This window comes from Lontra canadensis, unplaced genomic scaffold (assembly GCF_010015895.1).
Source record: "Lontra canadensis isolate GAN:19392208 unplaced genomic scaffold, GSC_riverotter_1.0 scaffold72, whole genome shotgun sequence".
Classification (NCBI taxonomy): domain Eukaryota; kingdom Metazoa; phylum Chordata; class Mammalia; order Carnivora; family Mustelidae; genus Lontra; species Lontra canadensis.
In genome coordinates, this window is record NW_022631066.1 from 839762 (window position 1) to 864203 (window position 24442).

The 24442-nt window shown below is 42.2% G+C and overlaps 1 protein-coding gene across 1 annotated transcript in view; it reads left to right on the forward strand.

The window, feature by feature from the left end:
• The first annotated feature begins 16909 nt into the window (after positions 1-16909).
• ARHGAP21 (Rho GTPase activating protein 21) overlaps positions 16910-24442 on the forward strand; it is a 133061-nt gene continuing 125528 nt past the window's right edge. The window contains 2 exon segments of the mRNA XM_032880808.1: positions 16910-17074; positions 18456-18915. Coding sequence (XP_032736699.1) covers positions 18838-18915 — 78 coding nt within the window. The 5' untranslated portion in view covers positions 16910-17074; positions 18456-18837.

Here is a 24442-nt window from a genome sequence, read left to right on the forward strand (position 1 = left end):
ACAAAGGGAAAAGGCAAGCATTTTAAATGAAAGCAGGAGAGACAAAGATCAAATTTTTCTTCTTTTCACTTTTTAAATCAAATATTATTTTAATCTAGAATTAACACATATCTACTACAAAATCCTGTAACATTACAAAAGTATAAAAAGCAAGAAATCGTAGTATTGTCCCTTAATCCTACCCACCCTACTAAAAAAAGCCAATATTTACAGTGAATACTCTTCCCAGCTCTAATCTGTTTTATTTGGGTTTTACTTGATAATATTTCATGGATATTATGGAAGATGATATTAGGTCCATCTACATCTGGTGCTCCTTTTCGAAGGGGTTATTTTCTGAGTGAAGATAAAAAGTTTGGTTTTTGTTGATCTCAGGCATGGCCATTGACTATGGCCAAGGAATGTGAGCAGATACATATCATCTTCAAGAAAAAGCTTTAAAAGCTAGCTTACACTTTCATCATGTCTCTCGTTACCCTCTTCCATGAGATCAGAAAATTTTATATAGAGGTTGTCCTATTATGCTGAGTTCTAGAGTTAAGGTGATACAGAGAAAATGATGTAGAGCTGATTTACAGTGGATATGTGAATTGAGCAAGAAAAAAGTCCTTTGAGATTTGGGAGTCATTTGTTACGATAGCTTCAACCAGGCCTACCCAGACTGATACAAACACATTTACATATAAACACATAAGGCTCTACACATTTTTTTAAGTAGATGCATGGGATTGCATTCTTTGGATCAGCCATATTGTCTTTAATCAATCCCTACTTATACACATTCAAACTATTCCTATTTTGATAATCTCAAATGAGAACATTTTCTTTTTAAAGATTTTATTTATTTATCAGATAGAGATCAGAAGTAGGCAGAGAGGCAGGCAGAGAGAGAGGGGGAAGCAGGTTCCCTGTTGAGCAGACAGCCCGATGTGGGGCTCGATCCCAGGATGCTGGGATCATGACCTGAGCCGAAGGCAGAGGCTTTAACCCACTGAGCCACCCAGGCGCCCCTCAAATGAGAACATTTTTATATTTTTATTTTATGACTGGCCTTCTATCTGAAGTCCTTGGTTATGAATAATTTGTCGTTTGTTTCTATTGGATATCCTAGTTGTATAACTTACCAGTTCTAACTTTGGAATTTTTACCTTCTTTTGTTCATTTGTGCCTTTTATTTCACTCCCTTGTCCAAATGCTTAGGCTAGAATTTCTAGAACAATATAAGATATAGTTGAGGAAGTAGGCCACCTACATTACTGTGTTCCTGTCTTTAATGAAGATACCACTAGTGTCTCGTTGTATCATGACAACAGTTATGTTGAAGAAGTAAGCTTCTAGGGGTGCCCAGGAGGTTCAGTGGGTTAAGCCTCTGCCTTAGGCTCAGGTCATGATCTCAGGGTCCTGGGATCAAGCCCCACATCAGGCTCTCTGCTCAGCAGGAAGCCTGCTTCCCCCTCTCTCTCTGCCTGCCTCTCTGCCTACTTGTGATCTCTCTGTCAAATAAAAAAATAAATAAAATCTTAAAAAAAAAAAAGAAGTAAGCTTCTAACTATACTTTGCTAAGGGATTGTTTTTAGAGTTAATTAAACTAAACTTCGATTTTAAGATAACTAGGGATTCACACGCAGTTGTAAGAAGTTACATAGGGAGATCCACTGTACCATTTCCCCCGTTTCCCCACTAATAACATTTTGCAACTCTCCAGCACAAGGTCATATACAGGCTATACACATTGATACAGTTGTTCTCCTGCTCTTGTAGCCACATCTGCTTTTCCTTTTGATGTCTGCAGGGTCCGTAGTGATGATACCTTCTGTTTCACTCCTGATATTTGTAATCTGTGTCTTCTCTCTTTTGTCTTTGTCAGTGTTGCTGAAGGTTTGTTAATTTTGTTGATCTTTCAAAGAAATAGCCAATTGTTTCATTGATTTTTCTCTTTGTTTTTTTTTTCTGCTTTAATTTCATTGATTTCTGCTCCTACCTTTATTAATTGCTTCCTTCTGCTCATTTGTGTTTATTTTGATCTTCTTTTTCTAGGTTTTTGAGGTGGGAGCTTATTGATTTGAGAATTTTCCTCTTTTGTAATATGTGTGTTTTTAGTGCTATGCTTCTTCCTTCTCACCCCGGTTGGAGCTGTGTCTTACAAATTTTGATTTGTTGTACAGTTGTTTCTTGGACACCTGGGGATGAGGTGCCCACCTGCCACACAGTTAGAAATCTGTATATTTGACTTCTCCAAAACTTAACTAATAGCCTACTGTTGACTAGAATAACAATTTGTTAACACACGTTGTGCATGTTACATGTATTATATACCATATTTTACAATAAAATAAGCTAGAGAAAAGAAAAAGTTATTAAGAAAATCATAAGGAAGGAAAATACAATTACAGGTCTATGCTGTATTTATATTAAAAAGTTTGCATATAAGTGGATACATCCAGTTCTTATCTGTGTCGTTCGAGGATTGACTGTATTTCCATTTTCATCTGCTTAAATGTATTTTTAGACTTCCTTCAAGACTTTTGCTTTGAATCTTACATCAAGTATAAATGCGTTGTTTGCTTTCCAAGTGTTTGGGTTTTCTTGTGATCTTTCTATTATTGATTTCTAGTTTGATTTCACTATGATTAATGTGCTCTGTATAATTTCAATTTTTTATAATTTGTTGAGGTTTGCTTTATGGCCCAGGAGAGGTTTTGGTGTATAGTCTGTGAGCACTTGCAAAGAATGCTTATTTGCTGTGTTTTCGTGAAGTATTCTCTACATATTGATTAGATCCTGTTGGTTGATGGTGTTGTTAAGTTCTCTATATCCTTGCTGATTAGTGTAGTTGTTCTAGCAAATGTTGAGTGTGTGCTGATGTCACCAACAAAAATTGGATATTTGCTTCTTTCTCCTTTCATTTCTACTCATTTTTGCTTCATATATTTTGGTTCATACATACTAGGCTTTCACTGATACCTCCTGGCTGGGAATGGTAAAAGAGTGTCTTGTTACTACTCCCTGCATGACCTCCATTGGCACCATATTGTAATGGCTTCATTACCATTGAAGTATGCAAAGTCCCGACGCTCTCTGAAACCTCCTTAGACAACACCTTAGGGAGGAGGGAATATGCCACCTCTTTACTGCAGGATGCGGATGGAATTCCATCCTCCCCAGTCAATCCCCAATGAACTTGTGAGCAGCGGTGGGGAGAGTACTCATTACAGCCTGGTGAGTATGGTCTTCTAGGCTCTCTACACTACCTTTGCCATTTTGGGTGGAGATGTCATGAGGCCACAAGGTTTTCTGCGGTGTTTCACTGGAGTGTTTGTTTAGAAACTTTCTTAGTTGCTAGGCTACCCCTTTCCTGGTCCTCTGGATAAAGAGAGCCTCTCATGGGATTGTGTGTGTGTGTGTGTGTGTGTGTGTGTGTGTGTGTCTGCATCTGTTGCCCTTTCCAGGTTGCTAACTTCTTCAGCTCCATTTTTGGGAAATATGAAGCAAAAAGAAACCCAGGAGGTTCATCATTGTATAATTCCTAGCCAGTCTTCTTCCGTCTCTCTACTTTCCTGATATTCTTTATGATTTATATATATGTGTGTGTGTGTCACCTATACATTTTTTTCCTAGGGTTTTTTATTAACTGTACTTAGTGAAAGGAATAAGGGAAAGTACATTTAGTCCATCTTCCCAAAAACAGAAGTCCAGGAATTTTATGAGGAGTGAGTACTGAATGGTTCAGCTGCATCCACCTTGATGTACTAGAATGAAGAGATCTCCTGATTCTGAACAATAGTTCTATTTATGTGATGAACCCTTCCCCCAATCATGAAATATCATGTGACATTTTGCTTAAAGCTAATACTAATATCTTATTTAGGATTTTAAATATCAATATTCACTTGCAAAATTGGCTCAGAGTTTTCTTTGCCTATCATATATTTATCTTTTAGTCTTTAGAATATCATTTGTTGAAATTTTTCTGCTTTATTTGTGTCCTAGAACCATCTACATGGTATAAGAGTTATCTATTCCTTAAAGATCTATAGAAAATTTTCTGTTTCCTAGAAGCCACTTGGTTATGGCACTTGCTTAAAAGGTAATTCTGAGAATTTTCCAGATTTCTTCCATTATTGTTGGTCTCCTTTAGCATGACTTGTCTGAAGTCAACTTTTAACATTTTTATTTTTCCTGGGATGCCTGGGTGGCTCAGTGGGTTAAGCCTCTGCCTTCAGCTCAGGTCATGATCTCAGGGTCCTGGGATCGAGCCTCACATCAGGCTCTCTGCTCGGCAGGGGGCCTGCTTCTCCCTTCTCTCTGTCTACTTGTGATCTCTCTCGCTGTCAAATAAATAAATAAAAGTTTTTAAAAAATTTTTATTTTCCTGGTTTTCAGATATATTATCAAGTTCTTACTTTACTTCTCTTATCTTTCCTCCAGATCTGGGTTATTTTCTTTATCAATTCTTATTTCCATGTATTCATATTTCCTCCCTTTTTTTCTTATTAAATAATAAAATAATTTATATTATTGCTTGTGTTACAAAGGTTTACTTGTAATTTCCACTGCTTTTTGCTTTCTAATGATTTGATTCCATATTTTAGTTCTGTTAATTCCTTCATTCTGCCTTCTTTAGGCTAACTTTCTTCTAATTTCTCAATTTTTTAAAAATAATTATTTTCATTTTTTCTTTTTCAGTAATAAGGTGATATAAGGTTATGAATTTTCTTAGAAGTACAATTTTGATCACATTCCTCTGTTCTTATTATCTTTCTTTTGTTGATATTCTGACATTTTGGCTGCGATTACCTTTGATATAAGAGTTGTTCAGGGGAGCGTATGAACATCTCCAAAGGGTTGAAGGTTTTGCTTCCATTTGAGAAAAACAAAACAAAACAAAACAAGAACAAAAACAAACAACTGCTTCTAGTTATACATGATAAAAATATTTTATGCTCCTCATACCTTGTAGAATGTATTGAGATCTTTTGTATGGTTTAATGTATGGTCAGTTTTTATTACTATTTCATGGGAGTCTGGGCAGAAGGTAGTCTTATATTTTCAGAAGGAGAGTTTAACAGATGTTTATTATTTCAAGCTTGTTAATTCTATCATTCAGGTCATCAGTGTTTTTATTTTTCCGTCTGCTCGATTTGACAAGGACTGAAGAAAGGCATTTTAAACTTGTCATTTCAAAAATAAAAGTAATGCATTCTCATAAATAATTTTTTTAACTCCGAATGGTAAACCATGGTACTTCTTTCCTTCCCTCCGCCATTCTCAGTTCCATACCAAAGACAAATGCTGTTAACAGTTTCTGGTTTTAGTATGTGTTGTAAAAATAGATAAATAAACTGTATGCTGCATCATGTATAAAATATATATGTTTTAATTATATGTCTTCAGAGTTACCTTTTCATTTTATTTTATTTTTTAAAAGATTTTATTTATTTATTTGTGAGAGACAGAGCACACAAGCAGGCAGAGGGGCAGGCAGAGGCAGAGAGAGAAGCAGGCTCCCTGTTGAGCAAGAAGCCCGATGCGAGACTCAATTCCAGGACCCCGGGATCATGACCTGAGCTGAAGGCAGCGGCTTAACTGACTGAGACACCCAGGTATCCCTAACTTTTCATTTTAAATAACTGAAATTTTGCAGCCAAACCCTCATTCCATCTCTCTTTCCTTTCCCTCTTCCCTCATCCTGAAGTTGATGTATATTACTACATGATTTTTATACTTTCGTTTTTTAAAGACTTTATTTATTTATTTATCATTTATTTATTTTAGAAAGAGATAGATTGGGGACAGGGAGGGGGAGCAGAAGAAGAGGGACAAGTGGACTCCTTGCTGAGCACAGAGCCCCGATGTGGGGCTTGATCCCAGGACCCCAAGATCATGACCTGAGCTGAAATCAAAAGTCAGACACTTAACCCACTGAGCCACCCAGGTGGCCCAATTTTTGTACTTTTAATTCATATCTATATATTTATAAACAATATATGTTACAGATATGGATACATATGTATACTATATATATATACCATCAGATTGTTCCTCCTTTGACAATTTGCTTTTTCACCCATCATTCTTTTGCTATAAATTGTTATACGTTGATGTAGTCATTTATTTTAACTGCTAAATTGATGTGTACTGCCTGCAGAAAACCGATTTTATCCATTCATCTACTAAAGAACAGGTTATTTCTACTTTTCTAGAAAGGTATACTTTATGCATGTCTGCGTCTATGCAAGAGCTTCTCTGGCTGGGCATCCAGGTAGATTTTTTGTTTAGTAGAATATGGGCATCCTCAACTTTCTTAGCCAGCGTCCTAACAAATGTGCTTTCCAAAGTGGTTATGTAGTTACTCTTCAGGATATATTTTATTGGGTGTTTAGCATATGCCATGTCTGTTCTAATCAATAAACAGAAGACTTATTTCCTGTCCTTCTGAGGTTTACATTCTAAACCAAGAAGATAGATAATAAATAAAAATATAAAACACCAGATGGTAATTGGGGCTTTGAAAAATTATATAAAATGCAAGGGGTGGACAGAGAGCAGTTGAGCTGGGGTGGGTGAGTAAATACGGCACTATTTTTAACAGGTGGTCAGGAAGACCTGTCCAATAAGTGACGTTTAAGCAAAAGCCTGAATGAAATGAGGGAGAGAGATCTGGGTGTCTTTTTGGAGAAAGAACTGGGAGAATAGCTGGTGTAAACAGTAGGTGAGCTGTGGGAACTGTGGGACCCAGCCTGGTGCGTTTGAGGGAAAGGAGAAAATTGTTGTCCCACCGGAGCAAATAGCCAGGGGGTGGACAAGCAGGGCCAATGTAAACTATGGTAAGGACTTGGGCTTTGTATCTGAGTGGAATAGGAAGCCAGTAGAAGGTTTGAGGGAAAAAAAAAAAAAAAAAGTGACTTGATCTGACTTAGGTCCTAAAAGGGTGACCCTTGGCTTTGGTGTTGAACAGCAGCCAGAAGACTGGTTAAATAAAGACTGTCGTTATAATCCAGGTGACAGACGGGTATGAGTGAGAGCTGTGGAGGTCATCAGATTCTGGATATCACTGGGCATGAGAGCTGCCAAGTTTACTGATGACAGGATGCGGGGAGTGAGAGAAAAAGGACTCGGGGCTTCCCTGGATGTTTGAGTCTCTATCTGTAGAAAGAACAGAATTACCACTTAATGTGGGAGAAGTGGATTAAGCTCTTAAATCTGAGACCCCTACTGGATCCTAAAGTGGAGAGAACAGCTATTTCTGGGTTTTGCAGACAATCCAGGGTTTGGGACCTGAGCAAGTAGTGTTGCCATCGACTGTTTTTATGAATTTATATTTCCCACCTGCAGTGTGTAAGAGCTTCTGTTTTCATCAACACTTCAACACTTGATGTTGTCAGACTTATTTTTGCCAGTCTGATGGGTTTGAAATGGTCTCATTATCATTTCAATTTGCATTATCCTGATTCCAGCGATAGAGCATCTTTTATTATGGTTAGTGGTCACATGTATTTCCTCTTTTATGAATTATCTTTTTATCTTTTCTTTTTATTTATTGGTTTATAGGGGCTCTTCATAAATTTTCAGTATAAATCGTTGGTGGGTTCTATCAATCATGTCTCTCTTCTGCGATTCTGTGGCTTGTCTTTCCACTTTATTTCAAATTAGTTACTCAACCATCCTGTCTTAAATAACATAGGAATATCATTTCTATAAACCCCCATAACCAGTGAAGGAATTAGATCAGTTAATGCTCTCTTCCATTTCTCCCTGTTCCGCCTCTCCAATGTTTCTGTATGCTCATTTTTTAAAAAGATTGTATTTATTTATTTGTCAGAGGGAGACTGAGAATGAGAGAGTGAGCTAGCAAATGCAGGGGGTACGGCAGGCAGAGGGAGAAGCAAGGCTCCCAGCTGAGCAGGGAGCCTGAGGCGGGACTCAATCCCAGGACTCTGGGATCATGACCTGAGCTGAAGGCAGATGCTCGACCGACTGAGCCACCCAGGCGTCCCTCTGCATGCCCATTTTTGTCTTAGTATATTATTACTTCTCACTGTAGTCCTTTCCTTTCAAGATTTATGACATGTAAATTTTGTATCATCACAATAATAATCCCATTCTTTCAGCTGAAACTTGTCCCTCCCATAGTTATTCTAAATCGCCCTTTAGTTGTTTACACTATCATACCGTATAATTGCTTTGAGGACAGGTGATACAGCCCCCAATTCTCTACATATTTGAGAGTGTCTTTCTGTCTTTCTACATGGTCGTTATCTTTAAGTCCACATCCTTTTCTTTCTTCGAAACTCTTCTCAAGTCAGTTAATGCTGACAAGAGTTCTGAGATCAGTAGTGTTTTTCCTTTGGGTTAGAGGTCAGCAAACCTTTTTCTGTAAAGGGCCAGATAGAAATTATTGTAGTCTTTGCAGGCCACGTGGTGTTGGTTGCAATTACTGAGCTCTCCTGTTGTAGTGTTAAAGTGGCAACAGGCATGAAAACAAGAGTGTGAACGTACTCCCTAAAACTTTATTTACAAAAATAGGTAGCAGACCTGATTCAGTCTGTGTGCCATAGTTTATTTTTAGAGGAGTCACTTCAGTTTGTTTGTAGGTTCCTTTTTTAATACTCAAAGTTTAATAACTTCCCCCAGGTAATTATTCTCTGTTAATAAATCTTGAAACATGGTTCGTCCTTTTCATCTTGGGAATTGCAAGAAAGTTTTCACATATCAGTTAGAGCAAAGGGTAAGTGCCTATACCAAAAAAGATCTTAAAAATAGCATGGTCCTTATGTAAAGGAATGGCGACGTACAAAATTATGTCTGTTTTAGATAACAATGCAGTATGCACTTGAGGCCTGCTGCAATGTCTCGGCTGTCTCCCACAGGTGACTTTCCTCTCTGGGTCAAAGGCATACGCTCCATTTCTCACTATCTCTGGGAGTGTACCTAGATAAAAAATAGGACACCCAGTTCAATTGGAATTTCAGATAAACGATGAACACTTTTTTAGTATGTCTCATGCAGTATATGAGATATGCTTACACTAAACATTTATTCATTGTTGATCTGAAATTCCAGTTGAACTGGGTACTCTATTTCTATTTGCTACATTGAAGCAATCGTCATCTACAACCAACCAATAGGAAGGGGGAGAAGGACTTAGAAGGCACAGGTCCAGTTCTTCTAAGAGACCTCCAGAGTAGCAGACACTCCCTTCCTGCCAACATTTCATTGCCTAGAATTTAGACATGTGGCCACGCCTACTTAGAAGGAAGGCTGGGAGATGTAGTCTAGCTTTTAGATCGTGTGCTCAGTGAAAACGGTATTCTTAAGAAGGTGAGATCAGCTCTTAGAGGACATTTAGTAGTCTGCCAAGTTATATTTTCAAATACTTTTTTAGTTTCATTATATGTAAACTCTTTGGTAGAGACATCAATTTCTCTAAATTCGATTTTTATTATTTGTCCTCCATGTTTCTCATCTCTTAACTGATTTCTTTAATTTTATTGTCTTTTTCCTTTGTGTTTGATGTGCTTTTAAAAAGGCTGTCATCACTGGGGCACCTGGGTGGCTCAGTTGGTTAAGGGACTGCCTTGGCTCAGTTCATGACCCCAGGGTCCTGGGATTGAGTCTTGCATCCGGCTCCCTGCTCAGTCGTGAATCTGCTTCTACCTTTCCCTCTGCCTGCTGCTCCCCCTGCTTGTGCTCTCTCTCTATGTCAGATAAATAAATAAAAATCTTGGGGTGCCTGGGTGGCTCAGTGGGTTAAAGCCTCTGCCTTCGGCTAGGGTCATGATCCCACATCGGGCTCTCTGCTCGGCAGGGAGCCTGCTTCCTCCTCCCTCTCTCTCTCTGCCAGCCTCTCTGTCTACTTGTGATCTCTATCTGTCAAATAAATAAATAAAATCCTTCTAAAAAATAAATAAATAAAAATCTTTTTAAAAATTTTAAAAATAAAAGCAAAAAGGCTGTTACCCATCCCATTATTTTTCTGCCAGATATCCCTTCTTTTTCTTTCTTATTTCTAATTCATTTATTACTTCTACAATGGTATGATTTTTTTCCTTCTCAATGTCTTTCCTTAGCTCTTCCAAATCCTTTTATATCTCATTTATTCTCTTGTCATTTCATTTTTAGTATATTTTATTTCCTTCAGGGTGTAAAACATTTGTCACCATTTTATTCCTACTTATTAGGGTGAGTGTTTTCTATAATATATTCTTTCTTCCTCATTTGATTAATATACTCCTTTATTTCATTTTCTCTACAACCTCCCCTCAGTTAAAAATGTTTACATCAGTCTTTTAATTTTCATCCCATCCATCTTTGATCAGGATTTCCTATCTAGATTTTTTGTTTATACAAAAGAGAGTGGAGGAGGGGGTGCCTGGGTAGCTCAGTGTGTTAAGCCTCTGCCTTTGGCTCAGGTCATGATCTCAGGATTGTGGGATCGAGCCCCGCATGGGCCATCTGCTCAGCAGGGAGGCTGCTTCCCCCCTCTCTCTACCTGCCTACTTGTAATTTGTAATCTCTCTCTCTATGTCAAATAAATAAATAAAATCTTTAAAAAAGAGAGAGAGAGAGAGAGAGAGAGAGAGAGAGTGGAGGAATTATTTTTGAGTACCTTGAACTTCCTGTTAGATCCAGCCAATGAGGAGCTTGGAAGAAAGCAAGAGGTGGATTCATGAAATGTAATACAAGACTGGGCTTTCTCATGGTTGCAAAGACTATTTTTTTCTTTTATGTCACAATTTTTAAAAATTGAAATTTAATTGAAAAAATCTTTTCGGGGAAAAGTTATGCAAGCCTGCATCTTTCATACTTAAGGCCAGATGTGAATTGCCACATACTCCTGCAATCTTTTCCTATCTGAAGAAAGAAGTCTTGGTTAGTTGACTTTTGGATTAGTAGGGAATGCAGGCAATTACAGGAATAGAGGAATGGAATCTACAGTGCCAGAGAATATTAAAAGACACCCAGACTTTTACTGAATTAAGTAATTCAGAGGTTTTTCGATGTCTCTCCTACTTTTGCTCTATGAAAATAGAAGGGAAAGCTAGCTCTTTTTTTTTTTTTCATTCTTTTGAAAAAGGTTCGGTTGCTCTGGATTAGGGCTATAATATCAAAGTCAATTGCTAGCACACTTTCTTAGTTAGAATGGTTAAGACTTAGCTAAATTCCAAGATAATAAAAGCATATTTTCATTTTCCAGTAATATGGCTTTCTACCCAGATTGCATGGTATTTTCACAGGATGTTCTAGCTCATATGTAGTTGGGTGGGTGGAAACATTTAAAAAAATGTGTCTCATATTTTAAGGAAAACTGGAATGCTTTTAAGTGAAAATCACGATTCTTAGGATAAAATAGAAACTTGTATATTTTTATGCTAGTTTTTCTTAAAATATAGAAATATAATCTTAATAATGCTGATGAATAAGACTACTGTACCATTCAAGTTTAATTATGGAGATGCTGGTGCTGAAAAATAATTTGAATCTGGAAGAAAACATTTGATACACGACTTTGGAGAAACTATGGGCTGATATTTTAGAATAACTGACAAAATACAAGTGACCTTAATTTTTGGCATGGTGTTGTGGCCAAAAAAATATCTCATTCACCAGAAGTGAAGTCAAGTAGAGATAGGATATAGCATTTCTGGAAGGTGAAGGAAGACTCTCTTTTGGACAACTCTAAATTTATACTCTCCATTTTAAGCATATGCAAACAGGCATGTACACAAATCTTCCTGGACTCTGGAGAGTTGCTGGCCAGCCAGGAATTTCTTGAGGTATCAATCTTTATCAATAATAGTGATGCAATCATCATTCCATTCTTGAATCATTTTATAGTGATTTCTTTTTTAAAAAAATATTTTTAATTTATTTGACAGACAGAGATCACAAGTAGGCAGAGAGAGAGAGGAAGCAGGCTCCCTGCTGAGCAGAAAGCCTGATGCAGGGCTTGATCCCAGGACCCTGAGATCATGACTTGAGCCGAAGGCAGAGGCTTAACCCACTGAGCCACCCACTGAGCCACCCAGACACCCTCATTTTATAGTGATTTCTGTGTGTGAAAGTTGTAGTAGGTATTATGGGGACTGAAAAGAAGTAAAAGCCCTACATATTCTCCCCACAGAAGTTTAAAATCTAGATGGAAAGGGAGACAATATTCAGTTACAGTTAAATGAGAACATAAGATTGTTTATGATCAAGTAATTCATAGCAACAAACAAACAAACAAACAAACAAATCCAAAAAACCCCAAGCAGAAGAGTAATCCAGAGGAGGAAAAGACCACCATAAGCTGAGGGCAGGGAAATTATTCAAAAATATCTGTTGTGTGTGGTAGTTTTCTAGGCCCTGTATACACTGGATTAAGTAGTGTCACTCCTCTTTAGATTAGAAATTAATAACTGATGATAGTCATCCTGGGGACAGAAATAATGTCATGTATCTAGCCAAGGCAGAACATTAAATTAATAAATGATTTACATTATTATCGTAAAAGAGATGATGAAAGAAGAATCTTAGAAAACTTATTTATTATGGACTATTACTCCATTCTCTTGATTATAGTTGTGAATGCCTTGCTAGAGAGGTGGGTTTTCTGGAACTATTCAATTCAGCATGAAAGTCTTTTTCCAAGAAATATTAGCAGGTAATATTTTTACTATTTTCCAAGAAATATTAGGAGGTAATATTTTTACTATTAGCAGAAAATTTTCCAAGAAATATTAGCAGGTAATATTTTTACTATTAGCAGAAAGCAGAAGCAGAAGAAATATTAGCAGTGTCTTTTTACTATTGTATGAAAAAGAAGTGAAGTCTAAGTATAGTCCTAAAACCAAAAAAAATGCTTACGCTTCTGAGGGCCATTGGTCTTAACTGCCTCAGACACATAGTTTTGCAAATGCTTCATCCCAAATTACACATTTCATCTGTGGAATTCACTGGCAAACACTTGTGCCTCCGAGAATTGCCAACTTCTATATTCAGAGTAGAAATCATCCATAGTTTATAACAGAATGACATTAGACCAGGGGTTAAGACACTTGGTCCTATTTCTGGCTTTGACATTTTTCCTTGATTGTGGTTTGCCAAAACAATATTATTATGTCATTAACATAGTCAAAAGTTATGTTTTAAGGATATAATCTTCATCTTTAAAAATGTCTTGCCTACATTGTCAGAATTATGGTGTACAAGATTGTCTTGTAGATGCTATTAATATAGCTGTATTAATTTCTGAGACTCAATGGAAACTCTAAGAAGCTAGTTTTTTTTTTTTTTTTTTTAAGATTTTATTTATTTGACAGAGAGAGGAAGAGCACAGTAGGGGGAGAGGCGGGCAGAGGGAGAAGTAGGCTCTCCGCTGAGCAGGGAGCCAATATGGGACTCCATGTCAGGATCCTGAGATCATGACCTGAGCTGAAGGTAGACACTTAATAGACTGAGCCACCCAGCCATCCCAAGAAGCTAGATTATTAATTAGCTTTGCTCAAAAGAGGAAAATATTAGCCTTTCAAAGTAAAACAAAGGTAGAATTGCTGTTAGCTCTTGCTTATCCATGATATTTAGGATAAAGAAAACTATCAAGATATGAACTGTGAAGCCCACAGTTAATTCCAAAGCTCCTTTCAGTTACAGTGGTCCCCAAACCCATTGTTATACCAAATCTCTCACTGGAGCAGTTAACAAGTAGCCACATGATTTAAGTTTGGCTCCTTTTCCTTTCTCTTGCCCTCCCTCTGGTGGAGGTGTTAATGAGTGAAATACCGAAGATGGGCAGCTAAAAGGGGAGCTCCAAGGGTTTACATTCTCCACTAATGACACCATCAGCCTTTGGAATGGTGAATGACTCGCTGATGACTGCCACTTTGTAGATACCCAGATAGTGTCACATCTAAATGAGAGCTCAAGCCGTTAATAAAGTATTATTACAGCTCATGCCTTCAGAAGGGAATTGACCTCATTTTTAGCTGGGTCAAACATGTTCCTAATAAATAAAAATAAAATAAAGAGTATAAAGAGTTCCTAGATGGGGGAACAGGATAAACACTTCTGTAATCAGAATTAGGTTTTTACATTTTGAAAACCCCTTCACCTGTATTATCTCATTTGATGCTCTCAACAGTCCAGTTAGCTCCAGAAGGTTCTGTCACAGAGGTCCCAAGAGAGGACTAGGGCCCAGATGTCCCCAGTCTTAGTTCTGTGTACTGTTCCAGTCCGTCCAGATAGCCTAATACACTTAGATACATATGATAGCAATCTATCATAATGATTCTTAAAAATATTCCCAAATTTTAGAATATCATGATCATTCCCATCCTAACAGAAGTAAGACACATATAATACTAACTTCTCTTCACGGCTCTTAAAAACATTCCCCAACATGGCACATCATAATCATGCTTAACCCAGAGCTAAGATTCAATTAGTTACCCACAAAGCACAATAATTAGCACATAACAAGCTAACTAAAGGTTAGTTAATGTTGTTATTATTGTTTTAAAACCGTGTTAGAGGTAGTACAGTGTTGCGGAGAAAAGCATGGACTCCGGAGCTGACTCTGGGCTTAATCCTGGCGGTCACACGGTTATCTCACTAAGTTGTGTGTAAAGCTCTTGGAATACCTAGCACAGAGGCGGTGCTATATAGATGGCAGTCAGTACTATTACTTGATAGCTCTAATACTTAAACACGTAGGTAATAATTTACCTTAAGTCACAAGGTAGGTGATGGAGCTAGCCTACAGTCTCATGCTTCCTTTTATCCTTTATAGAAATGCCTTTCTGGGTTATGTCACTTTCCCACAATTTCTAAAATGTATTTACCTCCTTTCACGCCTCCTTCCATAGCCACCATTTACTCTCCTTTAGCAAACTGAAAATCTTTTTCAAAATCAACATTTATAAAAATTTCCATTGCAAAAAGCTTAACCCTAGAAGTCCTCCGTTTAGCCATGCATGCCCATTTGCATTTGTAAGGAGCTGTTTTGTGCTGGAAATTGTTTTTTCTTTCTGGACACATTCTATAAGCCCACTAGAGGTAGGCTACTTGAACCCTGCATTTCTATTCACTTCTTTTTAATTTACTCAACAGTATCTAGAACAGGATACTGCTATAGCCCAGTGGGCTATTCAGTAAATTACCAAGTGACTGGCAGGCATTCCCTCTATTTTATTCTTTTTTGTTGTTGTTGTTCTTTGTTATTGGCTGACTAGTTTTGTCAGGAGCTGTCACGAACATGCAAATTTCATGGCCATATAAAGATGATCCAGGCTAAGTCTTTCCTCTAATTGAAGCTGAGGATTTAGTTTTATGTTCTAAATTCTTGGCACCTTCCACTCTGGGGAATATTGAAAACTAAGGCACAGGTATTCAGGCTCCAGGGAGTGTGTTTTTAAGTGTTTGGTTGGTTGGTGGTTTTTTTTTTTTCCTCATGGAGAAACAGGACCCCAGGCAGCGGGTGGGGAGCAGGGGATGGGGAGGTGTCTTAAAATCTTCGGGGGATGGTGTCGTAAGAAAGAAGGAAAAGGTAAGCAGACCCCGTAGCTTCTTGGTTTTGTTCCTTTTTTCCCCTCAGGACGGTGGTGGCAGCTGATCAGACACAATAGCTCGCAGTCCCCCGCCGGAGTGAGGATACAAATGACCCTCAACAGCACCAGCAGGAGGACTGGGAAAGGGAGTAGGGGTGTGTCTGGGAGGGGGTGAGGATGAGGGTGACAAGGTGACAAACGCCGCCGCCGCAGCGGGCTACCCCATTGCAGCCCGGCGAGGATGCGAGCGGGTGAGCCACCTCCGCGCGGGTGTGGGCGGGGGCGGGAGACAAGTAGGGGTGGTTGCGGAGGGGAGACAGAGGGGCGGTGGCTTTTCCTATTAGGGGAGGGGCAAAGGGTGGAGGGAAGCGTGAGTCAGCAGCCCCTGATTGGCTCGTATTCTCCCGTCGCGCCTCCAGATTGGGCCATTTGCAGCGGGAGATGTTGTGAGGCGCGGCGGGGCGGAGCGAGCGGCCCGGGGTCTGAGGCAGGCCTGGGAATGGCTGGGGAGGGGCTGCGGCTGTCCTGTGGTCCCCGAGCCGCTGTGACCTGCAGAGTGGAGCGGCGCCACCACCTTCCCTCGGTTCCGCTAGTCGCGCCGACTTCATCCAACTGTCTGCAGATTTAAAAAGGAAAAATAATTGAATGAACGCCTCGCTGCGACCCCCTTCCCCCAACACGAGAAGCTATTTGGCTGTAGGGCGAGAAGGGACACTCCCTTATTATCTTGAAGTCGCACGTCGCCTCGCAGCTTCTTTCCTCTCCCGCAGCCAAAAAGAAGGGGGCGAAAACTCGCCAAGATAATGTTCCCCGCAGCCTGGGACCTGGGACCCCTTAAAGTCGCGAATCCAGCCATAGCGCTGTCCCCCTCTCCGCCCCTGACACCAAGCACCTAGTCTTCCTCCCGGGTGGAACCCCGGTTCCTGGCCGCTCCCGCTCTGCGCTCGGCAGACTGGGGAAGGCAGGGGAGGTTTTGTGTGTGCCGGATTTTAGGGGGGGCAGTGAGGGCTCGCAGGTCGGAGACGCCTTGGGAGGGGGTTGGCGAGTACCCCCTGCCCCGGCTAATCCCCCTTCTTCAGCGTCGGTTCTCGGGACCGTATTATTCAAGACAGAAAATATTCAGCCTCAGAGCCTCCCCTGGGGAGGGGAGGGGAAGGAGGTGGAGTGGGAGGAGGTGGATCCAGGGAGGAAGAAGCGAGAAATCCGCCCCCGGGAAACAGCTCGGCGCGGCAGCGGAGCGAGGCACTTCTGTCACTTGGCGATCGCGGGCGCCCGAGCGCGGCCCCGGCCCGGCCCGGCGAGGCGAGGGGAGAGTCCGGCGGCCGCCGCCCCGCCCCACGCCCTCCCGCGGCGGCCGAGAGCCCGGGGCCGGCCAGGGCAGGTCGCGGCGGTGCCTGGGAGCGGCCGGCCGGGGGCGGCGGCCTCGGAGCGCGGCGGCGGGCAGCGCCGGATCGTCCTGCCGCTCGGTGCGTCTCGCGCCGGGCGTGCGGGGCGCGCTGCCTGGGGCCGGGCAGCCCCGAGCGGATCCACTCGCCCCGCTTTCTCCGGTGCGTGTCTGTTTTACTTTCCGCCTTAGCCGAGAGGGCGCAGCGCCCGCGGGCGGGTGGAGAGCCCGGCTCGCCGCGGGCTCCCTCCCTTCCCGCCACCTCAGGCCACCCCGCCAGGCGCTGGCGCGGGGTCGGAGGGAGCCTGCGGCTGGCGCCGGGCGGGGGCGGAGGGGCCGCGCCCGCGTGTGCGGAGCGAGGGAGGGCCGGAGGAAGGAGGGAAGGGCACAAAGGCCGGCGGCGGGCGCCGGGGTCCGGCCGGCCGGCCGTGGAGGAGGGGCGCCTCCCGTCCGCTCATGAATATTAACCGAGCCTGCGGCCTAGCGCGTCCCGGCCGGGCCCCGCGCCCGGCCCGCGTCCCCGCTTCTGCTCGCCGCCGCGCCTCGGAAGCTGGGCCCGGCGGGCTGGGAAGGGTAAGCCGCTCGTTTTTTGTCCCCCCCACCCCGCCCGGGTCTCCCGACACCTTTTTCAAAAGCGCATATTTGGGCCGCCCTTCCCGGGAGATCGAGATCACCGACCCGCCTCTGGAAGGGGCGGAGGAAATAGTGGTAGGTGGGTGGTGGGGTTTTTTTTTTTTTCGTTGCTTTTTTTTTTTTTCCCCCCTCTCTCTCTTTCCTAGGTGGCCCCAGGGAAAGGGAAAGATAGTGTGTCGACGGGTAGTTTGGGGAGCAGCAAGTAAATAAAAGTTGCCTGGGCTGCAGCTTCATTTCTGTCGCTCCAGAATAATGCCCCGGAGAGGGAGCTGCGCCCGGGTCCCACCCGCGGCCGCGCACGCCTCCCCGCCCAGCCCTGCCGCCGGCCAAGCAAAACAGCCGCCTCCTCAGGGGCAGCCTCGGGGCGCAGGGGCAGGGGTGCGGGCGCCCAGACTCACCCGGCCCGCCAGCGAACGCCGGCGAGCTGGGCTGCCCGCCTCCGGGGCTGGCTTTTTGTTTTTATTGGGGGGGGGGGTGTAGGGGAGCGAGCAGGGTTTTTGAAAAGTATTCCATTTTAATCTCGTGGGGAGAAAACTTCCGTTAAGTGTACGGATCTGGGTGATGCCCAAGAGCCTGGACACTGTCTATTCTGCCCAGAAAATACATTAATTAAAATGCACTTGAAGAGGGAATTTTTTTTTTTCCTGAAGGCTGCACACCAACCAGGCGTGTTTGTCGCAACCACCGTGCAGTTCTGAGGTTTCTCATTCTCTCCCCCTGATTTATAGTTTTTCCCTTTTTTCTTAATGTTTTATCTGGGAGGATTATTTCCTTTTTCCTGCGGGAGGTTCATCAGCAGGGATCGAATAATCTTTCCGCGTGTTGGAACCGCGAACTTGGTGTAGACTTGTGGCAAGGCTAAGGTCAGCGTCTGGAGAAAGTTCATGCCCTTTAACTATTCCCTGTTCTAGGAGAGATCTCTTTGGGGAGCTGACGCTCGAGCCTTCGCGACCCACTCAGATTCCTCTTGGTCTCCGAGTAGCGCTAGGAGGAGGAGGGGGACCGCTTTCTGCAGTTGGCCTCGTTAGCTGCCAAGAGGACCCGTCTTCTTTGTTTTTGAAGTCTCGAGAAATGGACGAAGACGGTGAAGTCAGTTGAAGTCCGAAGAAATCATCAGGGCGTTTTGAAGGGGCTTCATAAAAACGTTCCATTCCCAGGCACGTTACCTGTTTCACCAGCCCTGCACCTCCTCGGACACTGGTGTGGAATTCTTCCCTTTTTGGTGTGTGGTGGCATTCCGCCCCCCAATGTGGACTCCAAAGGGTTGGTCCCTTCTATGTAATTTGAAATGAAATGATGGCCACACGTCGGACTGGTCTACCGGAGGGAGATGGTGACAAGCTCAAGGCCTGTGGGTCCCCCACCTGTGAGGTAAGCACAGAGGCAGCATCTGGGGCCACTGTCTACACTGTCTACAAGGTGTCCGGGAACAGAGTGGGGGGACAGCGGGGGTCAGCCGCCATGGGCCTCAGGAGAGGCTTTGGGCCTTTGGGCTGATTTGTGGGAGTGTCCCAGCTTGACCCCAGGGCCGTGCAGTCTTGCACATTTTTGCTTCCAGCAACTTCCAGTGATTTCTTCTGCAAGAAGGGTTTCTTCACTTCGAAATCCCCCATCTTGCCCCATCACCTCCGAGTAGGGAATTCTCGCACTTCAGGTGACTGGGAATCCTGCAAGTGTCTCTGTTTTCCTTCAGTTCCCATCCGCCAGTGGTTCCCCAGTTGGGCCGGTTAGGAGATGCCTTTGTGCGTTTTGTGGGTATGTAGACAAGACTGGCTCTCCGAGGTGGAGAGAGGGCAGCTGGTATGCTTGTTGTAACGGGACCTCAGTCTCACTTTGGCTTTGGTGGGTATTCTGGCTTGCGGTTGGTGCGGATCTCTGCTCTAGGTAGAAAAACAGGTCTTTTCCTGTGGACAGTTGAAGCACAGCCTTGAAAAACAGATTTATAGAGTCTGTAGAGTTGTAATTCCAAGTCTCTGAAAAATCTCCTGACATTCCTGTTCTTTTATTTATGCCCTTCCTTTCACTGCTTAGAAGTTCTGTGAGCTGCCCTTGGGGTGTCAGGTGCCTTGCTTTGCCTTTGGACCATCATCTTTGGGAAGGCTCTGAAGATGATATGCCAGGCTTCCTGAAATTTTTTCAGCAGGCAGGACAGAAATCAGAAAATCCATTGATTTATGACACCCATATGCCCTGTTACCTCTTATATTCTTTCATCTCTCTCTCTTTCTATATATATATTTTTTTCTTTGTTTTATATTTCATTCTATAATGACTACATGGTGTTTAATTGGTTATTGGTGGTTTCTGTAATTTGCTTGCTAAAGGTACTGAATATTGTTACCCTTTAAACTTTAAAGTCTGTATTGAGCCGTGTATATTTTTATTGACGGATTGAATAGATTATAGTAACTTCCCCCAAAGAGGCTTTACTCTCACTATTGTTTTTGTACCTTGTAAGTGTTAAATTTTCACTTCATGCCCATCGAAGTAAGGTCTAGTTATTGAGTGTGTGAGTTTTGGCGTTTTAATAAAAATGAGTCAAGTGAAATTTTGTTTTTAAAGCATGCAGAGAAATTTGCTTCATGTAGCTCACTTCGTACTGGACTGGGAAGTTTTATGCAGAAAATACAGGGAGGTGGGTACAATGTGCCATTACTGTACAACTCCTTAGCACTAGACATTTACAGTTAGGATCAGTGTTTTACTTTTTGACACCTGTAAACACCTGCTTGCAGGTAAAAACGTGATTAAGTATAACACCACAATCCTCTGATCATGGTAAACCATAATAACTCCTTTTGGAAGGCCTACCTGCAACTTGGTGATTGCTTAATGTATATTGTAGTTACATAATAATATGTGCTGTGGTCCCAAAGCCTCATTTGTCATTGTCTTGTGAATACTTTAATTAGCATGCTATTTGCATTATATTTGCAAAAACTAACGTTATTTGATTTTTTGGGGGGGGTCATTTAAGGGGTCACCCCTAACCAAGAATTTATAATAGATACATCTTGTCCTTGGCTAGAAAGCAGTGTTTCCAGTTGCAAACTTGGCTTATGTTAACACTGACAGTTAATGTATTTTTTTTAAGGGCTGTGAAATTTGTTCTCCTTTGGCTGTTACTGCTGGTATAGATGTGTTATTTGTAGTTTGGGAACCAAGAAAACATTGTATTGCCTGTATTTTGCTCATGTAAAGATTATACACAGAACTTGAGCTTGATCTTAACCTATCATATTGTTTGACTTTTTAAAGAATAGGTAGGTATTTTTTGCTTGTGGGAATAGGAATAAAGGAGCTTAAATGCTTTCAGACAGCATTTTAAAATCTCAGCTTAAGGAGTTGCCTGTTTCATTGTTGTGTATTTAACTCTCATTGATACTTCTGATGCACTTTAAATCTTGTGAATATTTTTTAGTAATAAACGTAGAGTCACTATTGGAATACTTTGGGTCGATAAATATTTAAGTTTTCGAACATGGCACTTGATTTCTGTGTTTAATTTTATTAGAAGTATTACATTCTAGAGTCATATATTGTCATTCTTTAAAAACTTTTAGAAACTAATAGCTGTGATCCTAAATATGTGTTTGAATAGTAAATTTACATGTGTTTTTTGTAACAAAGATAGGAGCATGTATGTCTTTTTTTTTTTTAAAGATTTTATTTATTTGACAGACACATCACAAGTGGGCAGAGAGGCAGGCAGAGAGAGAGAGAGGGGGAAGCAGGTTCCCCGCTGAGCAGAGAGCCTGATGCGGGGCTCGATCCCAGGACCCTGAGATCATGACTTGAACCAAAGGCAGAGGCTTTAACCCACTGAGCCACTCAGGTGCCCCGAGCATGTATGTCTTAATATTAATGTTGCTAATCAGCCAAAAGACTTAACTGTGCATGACAGAAGAAATTGGTATAGTAAATTAATAGGAATCTCTGATTCATGACTTACCTAGTTAGTTAATTCCACCTTTTCTAAATAAGGGCTACTGCTCTGTTGAAGAACATTCAGAAACTTCTTGTTCGTCTTATGTATTAGAATCTAATTGTGTTGGTACGTGAATAAACATGAATAAATATAAGCATCCCTCCCCAAGGATATATTGGAAGGTTAAAAACCAAACTAACAAACAGTACTCTTCAAATAATGAATTGTGACAACTCAGTAGAATATATCTTGTGATTATGTAGTAAGGATGGCACAATTCTATTTCATGCAGAGTTATAGACTTTGCATGTCTGCAAATCTTTCACTCACTCTGAGCCAATGAGTGTGTTTTGGTGTGTGCCTGTGTGCGGTCTGGTCTGTGAAGTGTTCGACATCTCACAGAATCGCTTAATTTAGACCCCAAATTCTTGTTGATGTGATCACCCCTTTCAAATCCTATAGAGCTCATCCTTCCAGGATCAACTTGCCTCTTTTTTTTTTTTTAAACCAGAGGTAAAAACTTAGTCCTCAGCTTTTTAGACCACATTATTTTTCCTATTTCTTTGTTTGTTTGTTTTAAGATTTTTAAAATGTATTTGACAGAGAGAACAGTGCACGAGCAGGGGGAGCAGCAGAGGGGGCAGGAGAAACAGACTCCCCGCTGAGCAAGGAGCCCTACACAGGGTTGATCCCAGAACCCTGGGATCATGACCTGAGCCGAAGGCAGATGCTTAACCGACTGAGCCACCCAGGCGCCCCTATTTTTCCTATTTCTGATATTTATTTTACTCTTTATCTGTAGACCGTAGTATTGCCCAGTAACTGAATTTTTAGCACTTTCATTGTCTGTTGTTAAAACAAACATATTTACTGATGCCAATCAGTATTATTTATTAATTATTTCATTTTATGTCTTGCTTCTTCATCTAGACCAAGATTATCCTAGGATTAAATGTATTATAGCTGATGAAAGATAATCGTTGGTTGATTTTGGAATAGTGTAAATAACACAGCAAGGTATTTTTCAGTGTATGAACTATGAGAATTCATACTTTTGCTCCTCTTTCTGTGCCCTTTGCTTTTATCCCAGATTCCCCTGTTCCTTCTCAGGCGCTCTCCTGCTCTCTCTCTTTCCTTCTCTGTCTCCCTGGGGTTCTTCTTCCTCTCTGCCCCTTTCCTGTTGGCTTTACCTAGAGCCAGGCTTTTTGCCATTCCTCTGGGCTCTTCTTTTTCTCACTCCCTAGGTTTCACTTGATGCTCTCCCATGGCTTTCATCTGTGTGCTGGGGCTCCAAATTTACAGCCCAATCCCAGGTTTTATAGTTGATCTCCAGACCTTTGTAGCCTTTTGCCTATTTTACCAGGTGTTTGGTTTTTTTTTTTTTTTTTTTGATCCCCCACAGGCAGTTCAAACTTAAATTCTACTCCGACCTGCAACCTTCCCCTCTTGCTTCTTTGAGTGAGTAGCACCGCTGTTCTCCTTATCTGTCCCAGTCAAAAACCAGGTTATCATCCTTGACCCTTCTTTCTCCTCATTCCTCCTATCCAAAGTCCTGTGGAGTCCACATTCCACATCCTGCCGCCAGGCTTCCTAACAACTTTCCCCGGTGCCCAGCCTTGAGCCTTGTCACCTGCCAGTGCTCTGCCCCTGCCATAGACACAGTGCTCCTCCTGAAATCGAAGGCTGATTGTTACGTTCTCCTGTGTAAAAACACTTTTCTGACTTCTGGTTGCCTTTGGAATAAAGTTCAAACTCCCAAGAAGTCTGCAGAGACAGTAAATAATCAGGCTCGCCCTTCTCCTACACGTCCTGTACTGCACGGCTGTCCCTTCCACAGGCCTCTCCACTTCTGGACCTTGCCGATGCTGTTTTCTCTCACCCTTCATTCCAGCTGCCCCTCCTCAACGCCCCTCCCCTCCATGCCTGATTTTCCTCACCATACTGGTCTCTTCTTCAACATCACTTCCTCAGGAAGGCCTTTCCTGACCCTCCAAGACTGGATTACTTGCCCCCACAGTGCTATCCCCAGACACCCTGTACCTTATCAGGAATAGTGCTTGCAAGTTTGTTTAGTAATCCGTATTCTCCCCCTGGCCTGCAGCCCTCATAAGTACAGGCACTGTGCTTGCTTCTCCTGTGTCTGTCTCATAGTAGGTGCTCAGTAAATAGTGTTGAATTAATGAATGAATATGTAGGAAGGGCTTTAATTTTTATTCACCGTTCACTTAGATTCAGTACCCTGTACCATCTTGGTTATCTCCCTGCCTCCTTGATCCCTCCTTCTCACTTCTCAGTCCCGGGATTGCCTCAACTTTCTGGCCTGCTAAATCTTCGTATATGTCAGAGTTTGACCCTCTTTTCTCTCTGTGCTCACTTTCATGACTTTAAAAAACAAGTGTATACTGGTAATTAATATTTACACCTATATATTTGTGTGTGTGCTTCTGCATGTATGTGTGCGTGTACGTGTCTGTGTGTGTGTGCGTGTGTTGTCTCCACCTGTGTAGTCTTTATATCCCTTGAATTCAGATTCCTATGTCCACCTGTCCACTCAGTCTGCACTGGAATAGTAATGAGGCATGTGGAAAACCGAACTCCTGATTCTCTACAACTACCGCTGCCCATTTTCCCAGTTTCCTCCTCCTCCCAAGCACTAGCACTCCCTTCCACCTTCCAGGTCAGGCTTCTTGGAGTGATCTTTGATCTCTCTCCTGCATACCATGCAAATCTGGTCGACTGTCTAGTTGACAGTCTTTCAAGTGCTTGCCAGCCTAGACCCTGTTCTCCACACAGTGACCAGAGCGGACCTTCTGTAAATCAGAGCACGTCACTCCTTTGCTCACATTCCTCTGATGGCTTCTCATTTCCCTCGGGCTTCAAAGCCAAAGTTCTTACTTGCACTGCAAGCCCTGGACTATTTGTGCTCCCACCACCTCCCTGATCTCCCCTCCTGCTGCTCTCACTGCCCTT